Source organism: Scyliorhinus torazame, chromosome 1 (assembly GCF_047496885.1).
Source record: "Scyliorhinus torazame isolate Kashiwa2021f chromosome 1, sScyTor2.1, whole genome shotgun sequence".
Taxonomy (NCBI): Eukaryota; Metazoa; Chordata; class Chondrichthyes; order Carcharhiniformes; family Scyliorhinidae; genus Scyliorhinus; species Scyliorhinus torazame.
The window spans coordinates 55,723,969-55,745,843 of record NC_092707.1 but is presented as its reverse complement, the minus strand read 5'-3'; the positions used below and the strand labels follow the sequence as shown (position 1 = coordinate 55,745,843).

The window sequence follows — 21,875 nt, the reverse complement described above, 5'->3', positions numbered from 1 at the left end:
TCATGGAGCGATCAGTTGTGATGTTCCCGATTGCGGGTGATATGCCCAATGGACGCGACCGTCTTTTAAATTGAGAATGCCAGCCTCGACCGGCTTTTAAGTGGAACAATGCCTTTTTCCAGCCAAAAGTGGCGGCAGATAGGTCAAACGCCCGGCATGCACATTCATAATCTTTATTAGAGTCACAAGTAGGCTTACATCAACACCGCAATGAAGTTACTGTGAAAATCCCCTACAGCGCTTGTTCGGGTGCACGGAGGGAGAATTCAGAATGTCCAATTCACCTAACAAACACGTCTTTTGGGACTTGTGGGAGGAAACCGGAGGAAACCCACACAGACATGGAATGAACATGCAGACTCCGTACAGGCAGTGACCCAAGTCGGGAATTGAATCTGGGTCCCTGGAGCTGTGAGGCAGCAGTGCTAACCATTGTGCTTATGCACCCTGTACACACGTGCTTTTGGCGTGTAATCACCGAGGAGAGATTCCTCCATTTTCTAGCTGTAAGAAAGCAAGGCAACAAGACTGTGAGGAACTGAAGCTGGATCGTCTTAAACAAGTAAAAAACTGAACAAAGTTTGGGAACAAAGCAGTATGAAGATGATTTCTTGAGGAAATTGTGAATTGTGTCAATGCTAATCAGAATGCAAAGCCCATGTGTGTTATATGCAAGGATGAATTGGCAAATGAGAGTTTAAAACTCTCAAAACTTCAAAAGGCATTTGAAGTACAAGCTAGAGGACAAACCTCTTGATTCTTTTCAAAGGATGCAGTGAGAACTTAAATCATCAGCTGAAGTCCTTAGCAGAAATGTAACATTGAATGAGAAAGCAAGTGAGATCATAAGACCAAGCAAGCAAAAATAGTGGATTGCGAAAGTTGGCTGGCATGGGTCACGAAGGTCGGCCAGCATAGGTCACAAAGGTTGACCAGTTGGTAAATGTGGGTCCCGGAAAAGAAAGTTTGAAAAACACTGATCTACACTTTTCCAACTAGCTCTTTGCCTTAATTTCTCCCTAACTTGTCATTTGTATCAATAAAACAGCTACATTAGTTTGGTGTACAGGAACTTTGATGTTTTAAAAAAATATACCTAGTATCGCATCCAAAGCCAGAGGACACTGCCGTAATACTTCCTTGTAGCTGGTGACCGCTGACCTTTCCTGTCCTGCTTTCTTATACAGGTTTGCCAACATCATATTAATCTAGATTACAGAAAGAAAAGCTGTCAGCAACACAAAAAGATTAAAGAATTTATGGTTCCAGAATTTTCCCAGCTAATGACAAGCAAAATAGACATTGAAACACAGTGCTGGAGAGGGGGAATAAGAGTTTTAAGATAACTGACAATTAAGCCATGAGGACAAACATATTCACGCAGCGAGTGATTAGGATTTGTATGTGCTGTGTGTGCGTGGTGGAGGCATACCGAGAGGAATTGGATTGTTACCTAAAAGGAAGAATATGCAGTGCTCCAGGGAGAAGGTGGGGGGAGGGCACTAGGTAAATTGCTCCTACAAGGAGCTAATATAGACACCATGGGCTGAATGGCCTCCTTCTGTGCTGTGATGATTCTGTGATTCCAAGTTAACTCTGGTGGTTCACCACCCTGCTGAGTTTATCATAGAATTTACAGTGCAGAAGGAGGCCATTCGGCTCATCGAGTCTGCACCAGCTCTTGGAAAGAGCACCCTACCCAAGGTCAACACCTCCACCCTATCCCCATAACCCAGTAACCCCACCCAATACTAAGGGCAATTTTGGACACTAAGGGCAATTTATCATGTCCAATCCACCTAACCTGCACATCTTTGGGACTGTGGGAGGAAACCAGAGCACCCGGAGGAAACCCACTCACACACGGGGAGGATGTGCAGACTCCGCACAGACAGTGACCCAAGCTGGAATCGAACCTGGGACCCTAGAGCTGTGAAGCAATTGTGCTATCCACAATGCTACCGTGCTGCCGGAGTTGCAATGGGCCATGCAGGCAGACGGAGTTGAAGTTTGAAGTTGCACAAGAAATAGGAAAACCAGCTAAATAGTTGCCACAAAATTGCATGTGTGTTATTAAGAGCCCACTTAAAAACAGACCAGAAATTGCTGACTAAATTGTTTGCCTGTACTCTCAGTCACAGCTGGTATGTTTCCAGTGGAAATCAGAAAGAGGAATGGGAGAAAGCACCTGAAAAAGGAATATATTTGCCTTACAAAAAAGAGAAGATTCTCTTGAAACGAGGGAAGGATATAAATGTTCTAAGAATTCAGCACAAGACAAGTGATTCAGTTACAAATTCATGTTAAAATCTAATCAGGATGTCAAATTAACCTCATAAAAATCACAGAATTGTTACAGCACAGAATGGGGCCATTTGGCCCATCACCTCTCGCTGGCTCTCCAAACCAGCATCATAATTTAGTGCCATTCCCTTTCCCCCGTACCCCTGCACATGCTTTCCATTCAAATAATTATCTAATGCCCCCTTGAATGCCTCAACCTGCCACCACCACACTTCCAGGCTATGTATTCCAGATCAAACCACTTGTGTGAAAAGGTTTTCTTCTCAACACATTTGCTTATGAGCTTTAAGACTTAAAAAAGTAAGTTACAAGATGCAAAACCATTTTTAGTTGCTCACGTAGCCACAAATAATTTCGAGCTCTGAAATATTTCAACATAATGCATTATAAAAACAAACAAAAATCACAATTTTAAGATAGTGCTAGGTAAAAATGCAAATTAGACCAACAGCAAGTAGTGAATACGGAAGGTTGATCTGCGCTTGAACAAATCTGTGCAGATTTTATCCGATTTACACAAAGTACTCAAAAATTTACCTTTGGAGTGCGCTGCCTAGTGGATATGGTGTCCAGTATTGCAACTGCATCCCTTTCTTGACGCAGCATTGTATAGCATTCAGCCATTTTATACTTGACTTCAATCTCTGATGGCAGACACTAAAATAAACATAATAAATTGTTACATATGGTTCACCTGAATTACATGGTTTACCTGTTACAAATCTCAAGTCTCACAAGAAATCACTCCACCGCAGTTGACCATAGTGAAAGAAAAAGCCTCTTTTCCTTCATCCTGCGGCACAAAACACTTTTTAGATAATTTCCTCACCAAGTGGGAAATAGTGGAGAACACTGTAGCTGCATTCAATACAAGTTCTTAAATTGATAAATATTTTACACAATCAGTACAGTTATGTTTTTGCTTTTTAGATCATTTCCTTACCAGGTGGGAAATAGCAGAGAACATTGTAGCTGCATTCAATACAAGTTCTTAAATTGATAAATATTTTACACAATCAGTACAGTTATGTTTTTGTCAGGCCGTGTTTCTGCATTTACTCCTATACAAGAAAACTTTGCAGCTACATAATTAGAAAAGATTGTGATCGAGGACTTCCGCTTTTGTATTTGCCTATTTGCAACTTTCTCCCCATTAAAATTAATAGATGGAAAATCAAGAGCTGATGACTGGACATAAAAGTGGAAAACCCAGGCATATGTGCAGCAAACATATTGTAAACTCTAGATTATATTCTAATGACTACAGCAGCAGCATGCCCTTAGTACTCTACCAACTCCATGATGGCAATTGTGAAAGGTTAGTTAAAGAAGAATAACTACTCCTCATGGTGCCAACCTGATTTAGCCTAGACTGCTAAATGGTTCTGTCACATCTATTGAAATTAACGTGCGCACACACATAAAATAAATTAATAAAACATACACTGTTCTAAGATACATGTTTATTGAAGTGGTGGAGATAGAAAATTAAATGCGAAACAAGCTATTGACAGAGGTACAAATAAGTCAAAGTGAAATGTTTGAAAAAAAAAGCTACCAACTTCTGATACTTTTCTGGCTCTCTGTTGACATCCCTACAAAGTAAACAGAACAGACCCATTAGGATATGTCGAACAAGGCTTAACAAGACACACAAACTAAATATGAAAACTGGGCCGTTGAATCTTGCCAGCAGTATCTATGAATAAATAACAATTCTACCAAAGTGATCTGCACTTCATACTATTGATCATAACTACTATTTTCCTAGCCTATCCAACTGAGTTCAAGGACATCACGCCACTTCTAAAGCAGTTGTCTGGATGAAACAGTTCTATGTAACAATGATTCAACTCCCTCAATGATTCAACTCCCTTTAATGGGTAAATATGGTAGACCACTAAACTGTACAGATTGCAAAATATCAGGTTAGGTTACCCAGGCAGGCTGACAACCAAGCTGTCGCAATAAGCTTCAGCACAACTGAACTAAGGAGAGAAAACTAAATAATCAGCAAGGCACCCATTCCGGAAAGCTATCCAGTGACCCCTGGTGGAAGGTTTGCATACAATATCAGGGTAGAAGAAATACTAATGCATGCGTTTGGGTTCACAAAGAATGGTTATTTGGATGAAGAATTGGAGAGCTGTTACCAAAATTAAGCACCAATGTGAGATGGGCAGGGAAATAAAAAAGAATGATGAGGTTTTCTCTTATGACTGAATAGCACAGAACTTGAAGTGGACATCCATAGGGGCTGGTTTAGCACAGGGCTAAAGAGCTGGCTTTTAAAGCAGACCAAGGCAGGCCAGCAGCATGGTTCAATTCCCGTACCAGCCTCCCCGAACAGGCGCCGGAATGTGGCGACTAGGGGCTTTTCACTGTAACTTCATTTGAAGCCCATTTGTGACAATAAGCGAATTTCATTCATTCTGGGTACCATCTGTGGTCAAACATATTTATGAAAACTCTCTTTAACATTACAAAACTACAAGTAACAATAAGTTACTGCTCTAAAGCATAAGCATGGTACTATAGTTGTTATGGTACTGTACTCAGGCACAACATTTTATAAGTCTGGCAATTTGTGGGTGCCATTAAAAACCCAAAGTGGCCAAGAAAGCTGTAAGATTGTTCTAAATCTCTACAGTGTGCTTCAGGGAAAGGAGCCTGCCACTCTATTGGCCTGGCCTGTGTAGCAAGAGGCGATTGTCTTAATTCCATCCAAAGAAGCAGTCCAAGACCACATCAAGGGATGAGGATAAATGCAGATTTATCTACAACTGAAAATAATGTTTAAAAATTGCACTGCTGTGGAACAGAATGTGGTTTTGCACCCATAGCTCCCTGAACAATTTACAGATTTCAGCCAGCAAGGAGGAAGAGATCAAATCATCCTAACCCAAACAAGCTCTTCTCCCTGGTTTACAGAAGCACTTCGCAATGCCTTGGTCAAGGTTCACTGTGATGTAACCCAATGAGAAGGATATTTTTCTTCCCAAGCTAACAAAAAAAACACTTTAAAAAGTTTGATTCTGAAGTTTTATCCTCCAATGTTACTTACAGCGGTTCATAAAAAAAGATATGAATAGTTAAGAAAATTCTCTAGATCAGCAATGTGAAACTCAAATCTTCAAATGTAAGAATATATATATCTAAGTATTACATTTTCATCGAGTATTCCCAAAATAAAACTTAAAGCTACTAGCATTATCAAACTTAGTTGAGCAGTAATTAATGTCTTATTCTAACACAAGGCAAATAAAAAGATGCCCAAATTCTTAACAGTTTTATAGTTTTGCTTACTATGAATAACAAGAAGGCATTCCATGAATCTTTGATGAAAGTCTCCTATGATTGTTCCCTATTAAACAGCACAACCTGGTTGACTTGGCTAGTCAACTGGTTAAAATAATGAGGAGCTGAGCCAATTGAAGTAACAAAGCACCAGATTAAACTACCGATCAATGAGAATTTATCTTAGCTGTGTATAGTATCTTTATCATAATGGAACATTACCAAGGCCTTTCAGAGAAACGCTATCAACCAAAACTTGACATCAAACCACATAAGGAGACATTAGGATAGATGACCAAACCTTTGGTTGAAGAGGTAGGTTTTGAGTAACTTCAAATAGAGAGTGGTTTAGGGGTTTAGTTGAGGGTTTTCAAGTGCTTGGGGTCTAGATAGCTGAAAGCACGACTGCCAATGGTAGCGCAACTAAAATTCAGACACACAAGAGGCCAAAATTAGAGGGGTGTAGAAATCTCTCAGGCTTTTAGAGCTTAAGGAGGTTACAGAGGTATGATAGGGTGATACCAAGGAGGAATTTGGAAAATAGGATGAGAATCTTAAAATTGAGACACTGCTGGGCCAGGAGCCAAGTCAGTAAGCACAGAGGTATTAAATGTACAAGATGGTATGAGTGAGGATAGGGGCAGCAGTTTTGGATAAGCTCAAGTTTATGGAAGGTGTATTATGGGAGGTGAGCCAGAACAGCATTGTCATAACCATGTCTACAGCTATAAAGCATGAATAAGGGTTTCACCAGCAGATGAGCAGATGTAGGGGCAGAGGTGGGCGATGTGACAGGTGGCCTTGATGATTGAATGGATGTGGTCATGGTCAGACATTCATCTCGAGGTTAATTATGATACCAAAGTTGTGAAAATGCTTATTCAGCACCAGACAGGGACGAGGGAGAAGGATGGATTTTGTAGCAGACACCAAAGACAATGGCTTTGATTTTCCTAATAGACAGTTGGAGGAGCTTTCCACTCGAGCAGTAAGAGAAATCAGAGACAGTGGAGAGACAAGTAGAGTTGGGTATACTCAACACGTGGATCTTTTTGTCTTTTCGGTTCATAGAATTGTTATAGTGCAGAAGGAGGCCATTTGGCCCATCAAGTCTGCGCCGACCCTTCGAGTGAACACTTGACCCATGCCCACTCACTCATCCACCCTGCCCTATACCCGTATCCTCATAACCTACCGGAGCACCTGGAGTAAACCCATGCAGACACGGAATGTGCAAACTCCACACAGTCAACCAAGGCTGGAATTGAATCCGGGTCCCTGGTGCTGTGAGGCAGCAGTGCTAACCACTGTGCCATGAGTGGACAGAATGGCAGTTCATGTCACTGAGAGGCAGCATATAGATGAGAAATAGAACGGGACCAAAGATAGATCCTCTGGGGGACTTCAGTGGTATCCTAAATTGTTCAAAGAATTCTGGAGTGGAGGGTTGCTAAAGGAGAAAGAATGGTGAAGAGAGTCATGATACCTGCTCCTGATCACTACTCAGAAATGTCTGCTGGAAATGCATATATGTAGGTGTCAGGTGTGGAGATAATCCTCGACTATGATGCAGCTGTTGTCGTGGTATGCTGTTTAGTGCTATCTAGGCTGACACAGGAACAAAAAAGACATTTGGGCCACTGCTGTCGATGGAGCTGAATTCTCTAGGCAAGATATCCAGAGTGCGTTGGATGTGGAGAAGAGTGGAAATTGACCTTTACGTAAATGTTATAAACCAGGATTTCCAAAAGGCACTTGATAAGCTGCCACCAAAAAAGGTTAATATGGAATTGGGGATAATATATTAGCATAGATGGAGGATTGATTAATGGACAGACAGCAGTGAGGAGAATACATGGGACATTTTCAAATTGGCAGATTAACTATGGAATGTCACAAGAACATGTGCTTGAGCCTCAATTATTTATAATCAATATAATGACTCAAAGACACAGAGCAACATACAGTATCCAAGTTTGAAGATACCAGACTAAGTGAAATGCAAGCTAGGACACGAGGGACTGCAAAGAGATATGGACATATTAAGTGAATGGGAAGCAAGGTGGCTGAAAGCATAATGTGGGCAAGTGTGAAGTTATTCATTTTGGTAGTGATAAAAAAAATGTTTTCTAAAGGCATGAAACTTTAAAGTGGCGATGCTCAGAAACATAGATGCATTCATACAGGTACAGGAAGCAATCAGAAATGTTGGTATATATAGAAAGCGGATTAGATTATAAGAATAAAAATTTGTATAAGGCTTTGGCAAGAAAATAAGGGGCTTGACAGGATAGACACAAGAGGTTATTTCCCGTGGTTGGATAATGTAGATCATTTAAGACAGAGGAGGAGAAATGTCTACATTCAGACGGATTTGGATGTTTCATTGTTTGAGTATATTCAAGGCTGTTGATCTATCAGGGATTTAAAGCAGAAAATTAGCCATGAGTGTACTGAATGGCAGAACAAGATTAAGGGGCCATATGAGTTACTTCTGCTGTATTTAAGTTCATGTTATTTAGCTTTTGGTTCTTATACTTGGCATCTTAACTCAGGCAGAATATCCCAGAAACTTCCAAGTCTCTGCAAATGAACCCAATAAACCATACTAGAAAGTAGCTGCAAATATGGAACAGCATATAATGTTGCTTACCATTAACTTGTTTCTGCAAAATGAAGTCTGTAAACAATATTAAGTTTACTGCTTACTGAACACCAAGAGGTTGAAAAGAACCATAAAATGATGAGCTACTGAAATTTCTGCCAGGAAGTTGGTGTTATCCTGCAAATCAAGTCACAATTCTCAAATGATGTTCAGTCAATTTTAAGAACATTTTAGTCTCCTCATACCATAAAGTCACCAGATTGCTACCAGTGCTCTGAAATCAGACAATACAAGGCACTAAAAGTGGCCTATAGTAACGCACTCCAATTTCCCTCCTCTCTCAAAGAGGCACTAAATCTCCACCCTCTGCTCCCAAAAGCAGCTTAGCTGAAACTGGAAGCTCATCTGCATAATTGTGGGCAACCACTCATACAAAAAATACTTTAATTTATATATTGCCTTTGGGTGACCACGATCTCAAACCTTAGCTTGCTGCACAATATGTGACCGTATCAATTTTTTTGCATTCAAAATTGTTCCGTATGAAGGACACAATTTGATACATTGGACATACAGCAGCCGTCATCTTCAAAAACTATGCTACCACTGGTACATACACTCTTTATTGGTTGCAGTCAATGTCAGTATTTATGTAAACCAGAATTATTGATTTGAATTATTGATTTGGCTGTTTGTCTTACAATTATGGTGCAGTCTCATTATTTTCACTAAGTTATTTGGGTGCAGCCACTCTCACATATCAGTCATGATCTCATTGAGTAGCGAAGCAGACTCGATGGGCTGAATGGGCTACTTCTGCTCCTACATCTTATAGGACATTGAGGTCCTATATTAAAAGTGCACTTCTTTCAATGCAACTTCCCTCCCTTGTAATGCATGTCACTCATTTCAGGTCCTTTCTCATCTACAACATTAGAGAAGGATCTGCTTTTCTCTTGGCGATCAATGCCAATAAGGTGAATTCAAGCAAATTCAGTTCGCATTTGAAGAGGATTTCGAATGAGTACATGGACCTCAAAGTTCTGCCATGAGATTGAAATTATTTATATAGTTGTCTGTTACTTCCACCCCTTCCCATGGCCCAAGCTAAATCTCCCCCTCACCTCCCCCAAGACCCCGCCACTGCTGTCAGTGTCTTTCTCACGATTCTTCATCTCCCTTAATGCTCTCCCCAAATTCATCTTATCCTCAAGACTAACCTCCTGTCCCTATATCCCTATTGTCATGCGAGAGTGCCTTTAAGAACTGGATGTTTAAGCAATGTACCTTTAAGAAAACAGTGATGTCATAGAGTGGGTGGAGCTCAGCTCAGTTCAGCCATTTTTGCAGTTTGGTTTTGCAGGTTTTTAGTTTCAGTTTAAAAAGTAGCGTGTGTGTGTCTGTGGGTGTCCAGAGAGCTGCAAGAAGAAAGCAAGGTGCTGGAGCTGAAATCAACCAAGCTAATATATCTCTGCCATTGTACAGAAAATATATATATCCTTTAACCTGATGTGATACTGTTTAAAGGTGTTAAGTCTCTTGGAAGTTTGAAGGAACATTTTAAGGAGTTATTTACTGTTGCAATCTTTTCTTAAGGGGTTTTAAGAGATCCAATGTTTATTTAAGATGTTAAGTTGAGTTCATGGAATAAACAGTGTTTTGTGTTTAAAAGCCCACGTGTCCATAATTGTAATCCCACACCTAGGGAAAAAGCCGTGTGCTAGGAAAAGCAACAAATCCATTAAAGGGAGAGGTTGGTTGAACTCCATGATACACTTTGGGGTTCTGAAAACGCCTCGCCCATAACAATTGGGGGCTCGTCCGGAATAAAAGTCTGTCTATTGGATTGGCTTTTGTGAACTTAAAGACAGTGAAGGATTGTTGCTTTTCCGGTGTGGTATTTTAGTTTAAGTGGGGAGAGTGTTGTGAACAATGGCTCTTTCAGAGGCTCAGAAGTTTTTGGGGATGGAGAATGTCACACGTAGTACCATACGGACAGAAACGAAAAGCAGACTGTTAGATTTGGCAAGAACATTGCAGTTAACATTACGTGATAAAATGCGAAAAGATGAGGTAATTATGGCGGTGGTTAAGCATTTAAAGTTGCCTGAGATAGAGTTTTGTTAAGTAATGGGTTAAGAGACATTGCAATTAGTTGTCTCATTTATGTTAAGTATCCATTAATTGACACTGATATGTAAAGGGGCTTCAGGTGGCCTCTGTCAGGTGATGTATAGTTAGAGTTCTGTGCAAATGCTGTTGGAATGAAATAAATGTGTGTTTGTGAAAAAGGAACAGAACTTTAGACTCTTCATATCACAGCAACTAAAATGTCTAACAATTGGTAGCAGAGGATGGTTGCTGTGTAAATGTGAAGGGTTGAAAGATACAACTTTTCCAGATCAAACCAAGGAGTGAGTGAGAAAAAAAAAAAAAAAAAAGGGATATATGGCCGAACCGAGGTTAAAGGTGGCTGGATATGACTATCCTCCCTTATTTTCTGAAAGGGAATCGTATGACCAATGGAGAAGTGCAGTAGTTATGTGGACTAGGGTAACTGCTTCGGGAAAGAGAAAACAAGGTATGGCATTAGCTCTTTCTCTACCATATGGCAGTAAAATCCAAAACAAAGTGCTTTCTGAGCTGGAATTGGAAGAGTTAGACTCAGAAGAAGGTCTGGAGACTTTATTACATTATATGGATAAGATTTATAAGAAAGATGACTTGTTAAGTGCGTATGAAGCATGGTCGGATTTTGATAAGGTCCGGAAAATGGAGGATATCTCCATGGAAGACTACATAATGGAATTTGGCAGACTATATAAAAGGCTGCAGAAACACAATCTGGAATTTCCACAGTCTGTGTTGGCCTTTAAATTACTTGACTGTGCTAGAGTGAGCAACATGGATAGGCTCCTGGTTTTGACAGGAGTTCAGTTTACCTTATTCGAACAGATGACAAAAGCTTTACAAAGGTTTCTGGGGAAACATTCGATTCCGATGGCTCTGATGACCCCAAATAGGTCAGCCTGCAATAAGGCAGAATATGGAAGATACACTACTAACAGGATGGCGAAATCGTATGGCTACGAACAGGGCTCAAGACTATAGAAGGAGACCGAGACAAGGAAATTATGAAGACAGAAACCCAGTTAGAACCTACTATAGGAAGATGAACCCCAGAAATGCACGGGGCATGATAAATCGATGTTTTCGATGTGACTCTCAATACCATTATGCTTTCAACTGTCCAACTCGTTATGATAGAGTGTTTGAAGCGACACATGACACGGAAGAGTCAGAAGAGGAAAAAGATAGTGACCAGAAAGAAGGCATTGTCCTATTGACAAGCAGTTTTACGCCGGTAATGAGGGTGTTGGTTGCAGAATCCTTCAACTGTGCTGTATTGGACAGTGGCTGCACATCTACTGTATGTGGAATTGACTGGTTAAAATGTTACCTGGACTCTTTGAATGCGGAAAATCGTAACAAGGTTAAGGAATTTGAAAGTTCCACAAGTTTCAGGTTTGGGGATGATAATACTCTGAAGTCGCTGAAAAGAGTGGTGATCCCTTGCAATATTGCCGGAGTGAATCATTTCATTAGCACGGATGTTGTATCAAGTGAGATACCTTTGCTTCTGAGCAGACTGTCGATGAAGAAAGCACACATGAAACTGGATATGAACAGGATAAGGCAACAGTTTTTGGAAAGATGGTGGACTTACAATTTACACAGTTGGGACACTATTGTATTCCATTACTGACAAATAATATTTCAAGTAGAGTGGTTAAGGATGTGTTAATGGCAGTTGAAAATGGGACTTTAGCTGATAAAAAGCTTGTGGTATTAAAACTGCATAGGCAATTTGCACATCCGTCTCCTCGGAGGCTGAAAAATTTATTAAAGGATGCAGGGGTAAGGGATGACGACTATACTAAACTGATAGAACAGGTTAGTGACCGCTGTGAAGTTTGTAGGACGTACAGAAGGACACCAGCATGACCGATAGTAACCCTACCTTTGGCCAGGGATTTTAACGACATTGTGGCCATGGACCTTAAGATCTGGGATAAAGCAAATAATATATTTATTTTGCATTTTGTAGATTTAGCAACCAGATTTAGTCAATCAACAATTGTACGAAGTAAAGAAGAGAGAGTAATTCTGGATCAAATCATGGAAAAATGGATAGGGACAGGAATGGGTCCATCGGCAAAATTCCTGACGGACAATGGGGGAGAATTTGCTAATGATGAGTTTAGGGATATGTGTGAAAACGTGAATATCAGTTATGAATACGGCTGCAGAAAGCTCATTTAGTAATGGTTGTAGCCACCTAAAATGGCTGATTCCCTATTAATTTGGCCAATACCCGATTTAAAATGGCTAACCGAAAAGGCTGATGGGAAAAGCAGCCAACAGGACACAAACGGAGAGCTGCAGACAGAATAGCGTATTCGGCTCTGGGGAAGTCGGCCCAGATCGATACTCAAGACTATTAGCAGCACATCAACCCAGACATCTGCAGTTTAATCGGCTATCCCCGGGAACAATTGCAACATATTAGCAATTGAATGCCGGGCCAGACCTGTCAGCGCCTGCAGTGGCCGAAACAAAGACAGGTGACCGACCACACCCCGATCGAGGAATCGCCCCATTATTGGAGCATATCGAACCCAGTGGTTGGGAACAAGTTCAATCACTTGGGACTCAGGGTCAAGGGCCACCCCGAGAGGCGGGAAGCCCCTGGGCCCTATAAAGTGAGGGGCCAAGTTCAGATCTCTCTCTCCCTTCTTCTCCTGCTCGCGACCTTCGCAAGAACATCGACCAGAAACTGTAAGTTTGACTCCAACGATCGCTACCCGATAAAGACGCATAGCCATCGACCCGTATCAGCCTTTTGAATCCCGTGGGCCAGATCCGATTCAATAAGTCATTCGTTTCCCTGACCTGGTGGGCCTAAAGTTAAGTATTGACCAGTAGTGGTAGGTTTCGATATAGATAGTAGGATTATTGTGTAAGCATTAATTGTTGTATATAATAAATGACCGTTGATTTCAATCTTATTAAGCGGTGTGCTGACTTATTAATCATAACTCGAGCTTGAACCACGTGGCGGTATCAGAAAGATACCTGGCGACTCGTGAGCAAAGGTGACATAATCAGAGGTAATAAAACTAAGGCTAAAAAGAGCAACATGGTGTCCATGAAAGAAATAATGCTGTAATCGATGACATGCTTCGGAAAATTTTGGCAGATCGACCAAATTGCAGGCTAAATTCAGCTTTAGCATGGGCAGTACATGCAAAGAATTCATTGCAGATGGCAAACTAAGGCTAAAAAGAGCAACATAATTGGTGACTCCGCCCGGACCCGACATAGAAGTGGAAAACCACTCTTGGAGAACCCCAGAAATTTGAATAGAACCCAATCGAAAACAAAAACAAAGAAAAACCACAAGTGTTCAAGCGGTTCTGGTTAATAATTCACAATTCGGAAGTGTGTGTATGCATGCGTAACTAACACGGTTATAAGGTAAAACTGATAGATTTTTGTTGCGTCAAAACTGTCGGAAGTCGGTATTTTCCGAAATTAGCGCAAGCCGTACCCGCATCTACGACACCACCTTAGCCCCCTGTTCCAAATTTGAACGTAGCGAGCAGATAAGAGAGATGGCCATGCAGGCAATGCAGGGCCTCATGAATCCCGAAGAATTTGCGGTCGCACCGATCAGCAGCATTAAAGTGGGACAGTGTCCCATTTGGGAAGTGGAAATTCTCAAATTTCTGCAGGGCAAAGGATGGCCCGTGTGGAGCGGTTTCTGCAATAATGACGACTCAGGTCCCGGAAGTATAGGGCATACTTGGTGGGAGAACATGAGTGAAATTCATAAGAAAAGCTTAGCGAAAGCGCGCAAGCCGATGGCAATCGTGTCCTGCATGGCACAATTGCGAGGCACAGAGGAGGTCGTCAGGAAGCTCCGAAAAGAAATAGAAGGCATACATCGTATGAGTAAAATCGATGTATGCGAGATGGAAAAAGAGAACCTGGAATTGAAAAGGCAGTTAGAAGCCAAGGACGAAGAGGTGGCTGACGCCAAACGGGGTCACCAGTCTTGTCTGGCGCATTTAAGCAGTTTTCAATCCCAGTATGAGAAGGTTTATCAGGACACGCAGCGTGCAGTCCTGGTTAAGAAAGAGACAGAGAAGTAGGTGGAGACGCTACAGAAGCAATGTAGTGATCTCAAGGCAGCCTTGAGGGCGCTCCACGCTGCAACCACGGAACAAAGGCAGAGTACCTTAGACCATGCGAAGTGCCGAAAGCAAATTGCAGACCTGCAATCAATGCTTTCTGTCCAAAAGGGATTCCAAGACACCTTTGGGGAAAGTTTAGAACAGGAAGAGGGCCCTGATTGGGAAGAACTGCAAGAGACAGCGCAGAGATATGTTCAGGGAACATGTGCGCAGGGAAAGCCCCAAAGGAGGAGAGCACCCCCACACAGCAGGTAATACAGGCTCCCATGAACCCTGTAACAACCCACCGCACCGCCACAGCAGACGAGGCGGAAGTCTTATATTCCACCCCACTCAGTGACCCAATTACGGGACGCGTGTGCTAAAATCACACCGTTCCTCCCCGCTTCAGACCCACACCATTTGTGCCACCGTCAAACACCAGGCGACCTTGTACGGCCTGGATGAGAAAGAGCAGGTAAAGCTCACGGTCCTCAGCTTAGACACATCGGTCGCAGCAGCCCTTCCCGACTCACAGACTCACAGCCGCAGCAGGCCAGAATGCCTGTAGTAATTATGACCCCTCGGAGGAGGCTCATAATGAGAAGTGGGTGGTCAAAAGATTGTCCCGCGTTTGGGAACAAGCGGCTCACAGTAAAGCCGCAGCTAGAACCCCGGAGGAAAATCAAGCCGCTGTAGTGGGTAAAGTCTTGGAGGGGATTATAAGGGACAAGATTTATAATCATCTAGATAGGAATAATATGATCAGGGATAGTCAGCATGGCTTTGTGAAGGGTAGGTCATGCCTCACAAACCTTATTGAGTTCTTTGAGAAGGTGACTGAACAGGTAGACGAGGGTAGAGCAGTTGATGTGGTGTATATGGATTTCAGCAAAGCGTTTGATAAGGTTCCCCACGGTAGGCTATTGCAAAAAATACGGAGGCTGGGGATTGAGGGTGATTTAGAGATGTGGATCAGAAATTGGCTAGCTGAAAGAAGACAGAGGGTGGTGGTTGATGGGAAATGTTCAGAATGGAGTTCAGTTACAAGTGACGTACCACAAGGATCTGTTCTGGGGCTGTTGCTGTTTGTCATTTTTATCAATGACCTAGAGGAAGGCGCAGAAGGGTGGGTGAGTAAATTTGCAGACGACACTAAAGTCGGTGGTGTTGTCGATAGTGTGGAAGGATGTAGCAGGTTACAGAGGGATATAGATAAGCTGCAGAGCTGGGCTGAGAGGTGGCAAATGGAGTTTAATGTAGAGAAGTGTGAGGTGATTCACTTTGGAAGGAATAACAGGAATGCGGGATATTTGGCTAATGGTAAAGTTCTTGAAAGTGTGGATGAGCAGAGGGATCTAGGTGTCCATGTACATAGATCCCTGAAAGTTGCCACCCAGGTTGATAGGGTTGTGAAGAAGGCCTATGGAGTGTTGGCCTTTATTGGTAGAGGGATTGAGTTCCGGAGTCGGGAGGTCATGTTGCAGCTGTACAGAACTCTGGTACGGCCGCATTTGGAGTATTGCGTACAGTTCTGGTCACCGCATTATAGGAAGGACGTGGAGGCTTTGGAGCGGGTGCAGAGGAGATTTACCAGGATGTTGCCTGGTATGGAGGGAAAATCTTATGAGGAAAGGCTGACGGACTTGAGGTTGTTTTCGTTGGAGAGAAGAAGGTTAAGAGGAGACTTAATAGAGGCATACAAAATGATCAGGGGGTTGGATAGGGTGGACAGTGAGAGCCTTCTCCCGCGGATGGATATGGCTGGCACGAGGGGACATAACTTTAAACTGAGGGGTAATAGATATAGGACAGAGGTCAGAGGTAGGTTCTTTACGCAAAGAGTAGTGAGGCCGTGGAATGCCCTACCTGCTACAGTAGTGAACTCGCCAACATTGAGGGCATTTAAAAGTTTATTGGATAAACATATGGATGATAATGGCATAGTGTAGGTTAGATGGCTTTTGTTTCGGTGCAACATCGTGGGCCGAAGGGCCTGTACTGCGCTGTATTGTTCTATGTAGGAGGAGGCACCCTTGCAGAAATGCATACCGCGATCCTGGATGCGATCGGGTATAACCTTGGCGACCCCGTAGACGGTCTAAATAAGTGCAGACAGAAAATGTCTGAACACCCCACAGCGTTGGCAGGACGCTTGTGGATTCACTTTGAAGCCGTTTTCGGAAATGTAGACCGTGCCCATTTGTCCGCAGACAATATGGCCAAATGGACCCGCACCCTTATCTCCCATGCCACGGAAGCAGGCCAGAATGCCTGTAGTAATTATGACCCCTCGGAGGAGGCTCATAATGAGAAGTGGGTGGTCAAAAGATTGTCCCGCGTTTGGGAACAAGCGGCTCACAGTAAAGCCGCAGCTAGAACCCCGGAGGAAAATCAAGCCGCTGCAGACGTGCAAGGTGTAAGAACCACTCTTCACAACCCCGCCTGGGTAAACGAGGGAAAGAGCAGCCCCCCAGCAAAACCGCAAGAATGCTACAATTGCGGACAACTGGGACATTTTGCCAAAGAATGCAATGGCCCTAAAAAGCCACAGAGAGCCCAACAGACAGGCACTATCAATAAGAAAAAAACAGAACCCATACATAGAGTTAGCGCCCAGTCCAATCAGACAGACTTGACCGGAACGGACTGACGGTGTACAGGCTCCCCAGCTGGGTCTGCGATACCCTTTGGGATAGGTCAGGACGACCCGTAGTCACAGCAAAGGTTAGGGAACAGCTGATCGAGCTTCTCTGGGACACAGGAGGGTCCCGCACAACCTTAAATTCCTCCACCCTTGGTAAGGACACGTGGCCCACCACAGCCACTATCACCCTCAGCGGCTGCACAGGCCACTCACAGCAGGGATACATCACAACCCCTGTACCCATCCAAATCGGAACCATTAATACAAAACACCCCGTAGTGTTAGTCAACCTGCCCCCAACAGCAGAGCACATTTTGGGGATCGACTTCATGAATTCTCATCACCTCTCTTTCGATCCAGTCAACCAGTGTGTCTGGAAGATGGCGAAATCCGCTAGAGCCCCCGCAACGCTCAATATAGGGGATTATATGAACAAAATTAGCACAGTAGGCGGGTTTTGGTTCAACCCCACCACACTCAGCACAGACCAACAGGTTAGGGCAGTCCTGCAAAAAAACAGGGCATTATTCGCGACCCACAAACACGACTGTGGACGGATGACCGGTTCCGTACAAACGACAGGACCGGACCCTAGACCCCAAAAGCAGTACGGATTCCCCCTAGAAGCAGAGGGAGAAATCCTAAAGGTTATAGAAAGTTTATTAGAGCAGGGCGTCCTAAGATCGGTAGCCTTAACTAATAATGGCCCGATTTGGCCAGTAAGGAAGCCCGACGGATCATGGCGCTTGACCATAGATTATCGAGAACTCAAAATAAAGTCACCCCTGTAGCAGCCCCCACCGTTGCAACAAGTCCCGAGACCATGCTCAAACAGGGACTCCATGCCCGATATTTCACGGTTTTGGACGTCAGTAATGGATTCTGGTCCATTCCATTGGCAAAGACGTGCCAGTACAAATTTGCCTTCACTTTCCAAGCGCAGCAGTACACGTGGACATGCCTGGCACAAGGCTTCCACAACTCCCCCTCCATTTTCCACCGACAGCTGGCAAACGGACTAGCAAAATTTTCTCACCCCGAATGTCTGGTACAGTATGTAGACGATCTACTACTGCAGACAGACACAAAGGAAGAGCACATTGAGCTTCTGTCCGAACTCCTGGAATTACTACATTCCATTGGCTGTAAAGTCAACCCCAAAAAGGCCCAGATATTGGAAGAAAGGGTGATATATTTGGGTACTATCATCACACACGGCAAACACGAGATCGAGCACAAAAGAATTGACTCGATCGCTAAATTGCCCCTTCCCCAACACGTTTCAGCCCTCCTGTCGTTTTTAGGACTGGTTGGCTACTGCCGAAACCACATTGACGGTTTCGCCAGCAAGGCAGCGCCCCTCAGAGCTCTTAAAGAAAGGAGCCCCCTGGGAGTGGCTTCCGCAGCATACGGATGCTGTGGAATCATTAAAACAGGCGCTCATAGCCGCCCCCGCACTACAAGTTCCCGACCCACTTTCCCCTTACGCAATAGAGGTAGCGACCACAGACCGCATCCTTTCAGCCGTGCTCCTCCAGGGACGGCACGACCAGCTAAGACCCGTGGCTTATGCCTCTCGAATTTTAGATGCTGTGGAGCAGGGATTCTCAGCCTGTGAGAGACAGCTGCTCGCAGTTTTCTGGGCAGTTCAGTACTTCTCATACATTACCGGACTGAACCCCATCACCATTTTGACCGAGCACACCCCCACCCAACTTTTACTAGACGGACGACTCAAAGACGGTACCGTCAGCCAAATCCGCGCTGCTAGGTGGACCCTTCTCTTACAAGGACGGGACATCCCAGTCAAACAGACCAAAACACACACATACTTAGTGGACAATCTACAGTACCCCGGAACCCCCCATGAGTGTGAAATCATCTCGCCCCACCATAATACAGATCCCTTTATCGCGAAACCCCCCCCCCCCCCCGAAAACTAGCCACTCCATCTCAAAGCCCCCCTCACCCGGACATGTGTGATCCCATTAGGATTTATGTGGATGGATCTTCCACAGTCCTGGATGGGCAACGCATAACAGGTTGTGGGATTTATGTGGAGGACGCGCAGGGACGCGCCCGCGAGGAAATCACATTAAAATTACCCGGGCACTTAGGCGCGCAGGCAGCAGAGCTTGCGGCCATCGCTTACATTGTAGAGCACCCAGATTCCTTCCCCAGCCCAGCAGACATATATTCAGACAGTCTATACGTGTGCAACAGCCTCACTGAATTTCTGCCCCTCTGGGAAACAGGAGGATTTGTTTCCGCGGATGGGAAATCCCTCCCCTCAGCCCCATTACTCCGCCATATTTTGGAAAAAGACAAGAACTGGACCTTTGGCATTATAAAAGTCCGCAGCCACGATCGTTCCTCCCCCCCCTGGAAATGTAAAAGCCGACGCACTGGCTAAGGCAGGATCCAGGCATGGGTACTTTTGGAAGCCCCCCCCCCCCCGAGAGCGCCCCAGTGAGTGCAGTTCAGGTCGCGCAGACTAGGATCGAAGATCTAGTAGAGGCCCAGAAGCAGGATAGCGCTCTCACTGAAATCGTGAAAGGGAAGTTTCCAGCCTCATACGAGAGGTACAGAAATGCAATAACCACACATGACGGTGTGGTGCTAAAGGACACCCTTTATGTAGTTCCTGAGCAGGATAGGAACCAAATAATCTGTTTATTCCATGATGGTCATGGACACCAGGGAATCGAACCCACCGCAGCCCACCTCAAACAGCTTTGTTGGTGGCCAAATCTCAAAGAGGATGTATCCCATTACATTGAGAATTGCCTCATCTGCGCTCAGAATAACCCAGATAGATATGCCAAAAAGGCACATCTCAGCCACACCCGACCCGTTAACGGCCCCTGGACTAACCTCCAGATCGATTTTATAGGTCCATTGCCCCCTTGCAAGAATGGCTATAAATATGTTCCGGTGGTCATAGACACTTTTACAAAGTGGGTGGAAGCATTTCCAGCCCGCACCAACACCGCGAAAACCACCGCCAAAATCCTAACCCACCACATCTTCACAAGATGGGGACTCCCCCGCAGTATTGAGTCGGACCAAGGTTCTCACTTTACGGGATGGGTCATGCAGAACGTCCTCACGATATTTGGCATAACCCAAAAAATTCACATTGCGTGCCACCCTCAATCGAGTGGTATAGTGGAGCGCATGAATTGGACCCTAAAAACCACCCTTAGAAAATGGTCCAGCAGAACAACACCACTTGGGATTCGGTCCTCCCCTTTGCGCTGATGTTTTTGCGTAACACTGTTTCCGCCTCCACAGGTTTCACCCCACACACCCTCATGACCGGACGCCCCATGAAAGGGACAGAGTACTTGTTGGGTTTAGACCTGACCAGCCCTGAAGTTACGGCCCTCACCCATGAGAAAGCCGTTGAACAATTACTTGTAAATGTTAAAACGGCTCAGTTAGCAGCCGCTGTTAAATTGGGCATTAAAAAGAAACAGAGCAAGGCCTGTTTTGATAAGGCAGTACATGCAACGGAGTATAATATAGGACAACAAGTGATGTTGTCTGTGTATAACCCCAGCACATTTCTGTCTCCGAAATACTCGGGTCCGTACTCCATTACAGATAAAGTAAGCCCATCGGTATACAAAATCAAATACCAAAATGGTAAGACTGCGTGGTTTCACATAAACCAGCTAAAGGCTTATGGAGCACAGTCAAACCACACCCACCACGTCATGCTTGACGCAGCAGACCAAACCCCGCCCACAGCCAACGTGACCACACCAACCCCCTCCACGTCCAGCCCAGACACGGACTCGCCCCCGACTCCACCCACAGACTTTACACTCCGCCCCGGAACGCCCACAGACTGCAGCAGCAGAGACAGCGACTGTGACTCCGACGACAGCCACAGCGCGCCTCCCTACTATCCTGGTCCCACATCCAGCGACTCCGAGTTCGACTCCAGTGACCCCTTCCTCATCACTTTCTTAAACAAACCACACCACCGACCACCGAACCACACGGACGACCCCGACTTTATCCCCACACAACTTGACGAACGCCATTGGCACCGCGACAACTCCTACAGACTCGTCCGCAACGACGAGAGCAACCCCAACTCATACCACGCAGCCCTCTCAACATTAATTCACTCCAGAATTTGGCACCCGGGAGAAGGGGACGACCCCGAGTCAGACCCCCAATCCGCCAACCCCTTTGCGACCCTGTTCGCAACAGAGAACTGAGGTGTCCACATGATGATTTAAAGGAGACACTTGGTGAAAGGTGTTGTCCTTCCTGATGGAACCTGCAGAATGTTTTGCGTTGTTTGTCAGTTTATTTAAAGGTTGTTCGTCCGACAGGAGAATGGGGTCTCACTGCCACACACCCATTCACCTGAAACTTTTTAGCTCTTTCCAAAACCCCCACCGCGGCCAGACGCCTGTTCAGTGGTACCAACTTATCTGCAAATACCTGGTCAACAGACCAGACGCTTGTTCAGCGGAACTAGCTTGTCTGCAGACATTTTAGCTGATACTTGCTCGGCCACCAGACGCCCGTTGTGATTCGATGGTAGAAGCACAGCACCCAACGCTTGTTCAGAGGAACTAGCTTTTCGGCTGGTACTGGTCCAAGTGCCAGATGGCCGATCTGATTTGACGGGAGAATCACAGCAGCAACCCCACCATGATGACTACATTTTTGCCTGTTCTTGTCGGTTGCTCAGGCAGTGGAGAAACGGCGTGAGACCCGCCCTACCTGGGCACCCCCCCGTTGGTCAAAAACGCTCGGGTAGGGG

At 44.6% G+C, this 21,875-nt stretch overlaps 1 protein-coding gene across 2 annotated transcripts in view; it reads right to left on the bottom strand.

Moving 5' to 3' along the window:
- anapc7 (anaphase promoting complex subunit 7) overlaps nt 1-21,875 on the bottom strand; it is an 82,297-nt gene that overhangs the window by 22,795 nt on the left and 37,627 nt on the right. The window contains exons 3-5 of one of the 2 annotated variants that reach the window (XM_072495072.1): nt 3,867-3,899; nt 2,842-2,961; nt 1,097-1,208 (exon numbers count right to left, since the gene is read on the bottom strand). In XM_072495072.1, the coding sequence (XP_072351173.1) occupies nt 1,097-1,208; nt 2,842-2,961; nt 3,867-3,899 (265 nt within the window). The remainder of the gene's footprint in view (nt 1-1,096; nt 1,209-2,841; nt 2,962-3,866; nt 3,900-21,875) is intronic. The other variant, XM_072495077.1, reaches the window with a different exon arrangement.